Here is a 2,732-nt window from a genome sequence, read left to right on the forward strand (position 1 = left end):
TTATTAATAATGCAATAATGCATAAGGCATTACTCAAGACATATGAGAAGGTGGGACAAACTCAATGCAAAGAAACAGTTCAATAAAATTTTAATTGTAAGGATTTAAGTCAAAGTTAACTTTTAATTTTTTTATTTTACTTACATTTACTCAGGTGATTCAAAGGGCGCATTAATTTATTTCTTCTATGGAACAAATGTACAAATTGTACAAATAATGTCTTTTGTTTTCTGCCCGCTGACATAGTACAGCTTCAGAAGATTTGTAGGATAGTGCACAAGTCATATGAACTGCTCTTATAATGTTGCTGTTGTTGTTGTTTTTTACAGGTGTTTGAGTAATTTATGGAGCCAGACGTGTTCATAGTGGTCACTATAAATAGCATTATATTGAAAAGAGATGTATCATTTGTGTTTCACATCACCACAACAGAATATGGGTTTTAAAAGATGTGGGGTTTTGTAAATAACATACTTTTCACCTTGAGAGGAACCATTTCTTTTAAGATCCTTAATCTCTCTATGGACCCATGCAGTGATTTCAGAACAAAGAGAAGAGACTTAAATCTACTGTACATCAACACTTTATTCAACTGTAACATCCCTTTCGTGCTTTTTCTCTCCTATCTCTTGAGGCCTCTCCTCTCTCTTGTTGAAATATGCATGCACTCTTTCCATCCTTCCCTCTCTGATGGACACATTAGGGAGGATGGTGTACACTAACATGCCTTCTGAAGTCCAGCATTTTAGATGCTGTCATTGCCTATAAAACATTTAAGCATAGTTCTTTTCCCACGGGTCCTGCAGAAAGACTTGTAATTAAATAAACAGCTTGTCCAAAGGATTAAAAAAAAAAAACAGTCATGTCAGTGCTTTTAATTGGGTATAAAGCATCAGCATTAATGCTAACCTGTTGTTTGGATTAGTTTCCATAAAAGGTTCTGATCCATAAATAATAGAAAGCTTGATACATTTTCACCCTGAGAACTAAAGGTCCAGGATTCATTCAGTAAGGAATGAGAGCTTTGAGTCATAGGGTCCTCTAGTGTTTCCTCAACATGTTCTGCAGATCTAAGCAAGGAAGTTTATTTTTGTTTCTTCAGATCCCTAATCGAGGTATAAGGTTGTGCATATTAGCTTTTGTGCCAGGGTTCCTCAAATCTTGCCCTGGAGGGGCCAATGCCATGCTTAGTTTAGCTGCAAACCTGATCAAATACTACTGAGAAAGCTCATCAAGGTCTTCAAGATCCATAGAAAATCACAGGTAAGTAAGTTTAATCAAGGTTGGAGCTAAACTCTGCAGGGCAGTGGCCCTCTAGGACTGGATTTGAGGTGCCCTGATCTATGTGGCTTTTTGGGCCTGTGGCATCCGAGTAGGGCAGTCAATTTCAACATCTTGAATGCTGGAAGCATCAGTGATATCTCCCTCGCTCCCTGCGCTCCCTACTGAGGACTCACTGCACACCAGAGTATTCATCTTTTGTCCGTAGAGGTCTCCTATGTAAAGTAAAGGCATGCTGAGATTTGGCAGTTTTTCGTCTTCCTGATGGAGCTGGTCGGACTCCACCAGGGCTTTCTGTCTCTGGTAGTACTTGGAGAACTTGTTGAATATAATAGAGATCGGAAGGGCGACTACAAGCAGGCCACAAATGATGCATAAGGTGGCGATTAGTTTCCCAGCCAGCGTGACGGGATACGTGTCGCCGTATCCCACCGTGGTCATGGTGATCGTCGCCCACCACCAGCCCACCGGTATGGTCTGCAGTTCTGACTCAGCGTTCTCTCTCTCCACAAAATAGATGAGTGCTGAGAAAATGGAGATTCCGACGGAAAGGAAGAGGATGAGGAGTCCGACCTCATGGTAGCTGTGACGGAGAGTCGCACCAAGCGAACGCAGCCCAACCGAATGCCGTGCCAGTTTGAGGATGCGAAAGATACGCATGAGGCGCAGGATTTGCACCACCCTTCCCACGTTCACAAGCTCCTCGCTTTCCTCAGCATCAACAGTTTCAAATGCCAAAGTGGCATAAAATGGAATAATAGAGGCGAAATCAATGATGTTTAGCGCATTGCTCAGGAATTTGCACAAACATGGTGTGACTGCTAATCGTAGGATGAACTCAAAAGAGAACCAGAGGACGCAAAAGGTCTCGAAATTTTTCAACACGAGGTTCTCTACTTCTTTGTCATTAATGTCCACCTGGTGGAACTCGGGCATGCTGTGAACGCACATGGCTATGATACTCATCAGTACCACACTCAGCGAAAACACTGCAGTTACTTTCGCAGAGCACGAGTATCCCGGGTTTTCCAGTCGCAGCCAGAGTTCCTTACGCTTCTCGGAGCACCAGGTGCCCTCAAACTTTTCAAGGTCTTTGTCAAACGCAGATAGTTCCTCCATAGATGAATCTAAGCTGTGCAGCTGGTTTTGTGGGTCATCCTCGTTTTCCCAGTCGTGATCTCCTGCATACTCTTTCTGTTCTTGAAACCTGTTTGCTGCCAGCAAGTCCAGGTGAAGCTCCTTGATGCCCCAGTACTCCAGCTCCTGGCTGAAGCTAAACACGCACAGCTCTTCCATCAGGTGGATCTTTCCGTTATGGTAGAAATTCAGGCACATAGCGGGAAAAACCATGGGTTTCGGTCGAAAAAACTCACGTTCAGCAGCTGCATAGTCGTCACAAAGCTGGAGAATAGCAGCCTCTGAACTGCAGTAGAGAAGTTGGGCGAGTCGCG

The 2,732-nt window shown here is 43.4% G+C and overlaps 1 protein-coding gene across 1 annotated transcript; it reads right to left on the reverse strand.

The window, feature by feature from the left end:
• Positions 1-640: 640 nt before the first annotated feature.
• On the reverse strand, positions 641-2,727 carry LOC113092334 (potassium voltage-gated channel subfamily S member 3-like; the record flags this gene model as incomplete). The annotated part of the gene is made up of 1 exon (XM_026257908.1): positions 641-2,727. A coding segment is annotated over one exon (1,386 nt), but the record flags the coding sequence as incomplete, so codon positions are not given.
• Between the last annotated feature and the right edge of the window lie 5 nt (positions 2,728-2,732).

Source organism: Carassius auratus, unplaced genomic scaffold (assembly GCF_003368295.1).
Source record: "Carassius auratus strain Wakin unplaced genomic scaffold, ASM336829v1 scaf_tig00214570, whole genome shotgun sequence".
Lineage (NCBI taxonomy): Eukaryota > Metazoa > Chordata > Actinopteri > Cypriniformes > Cyprinidae > Carassius > Carassius auratus.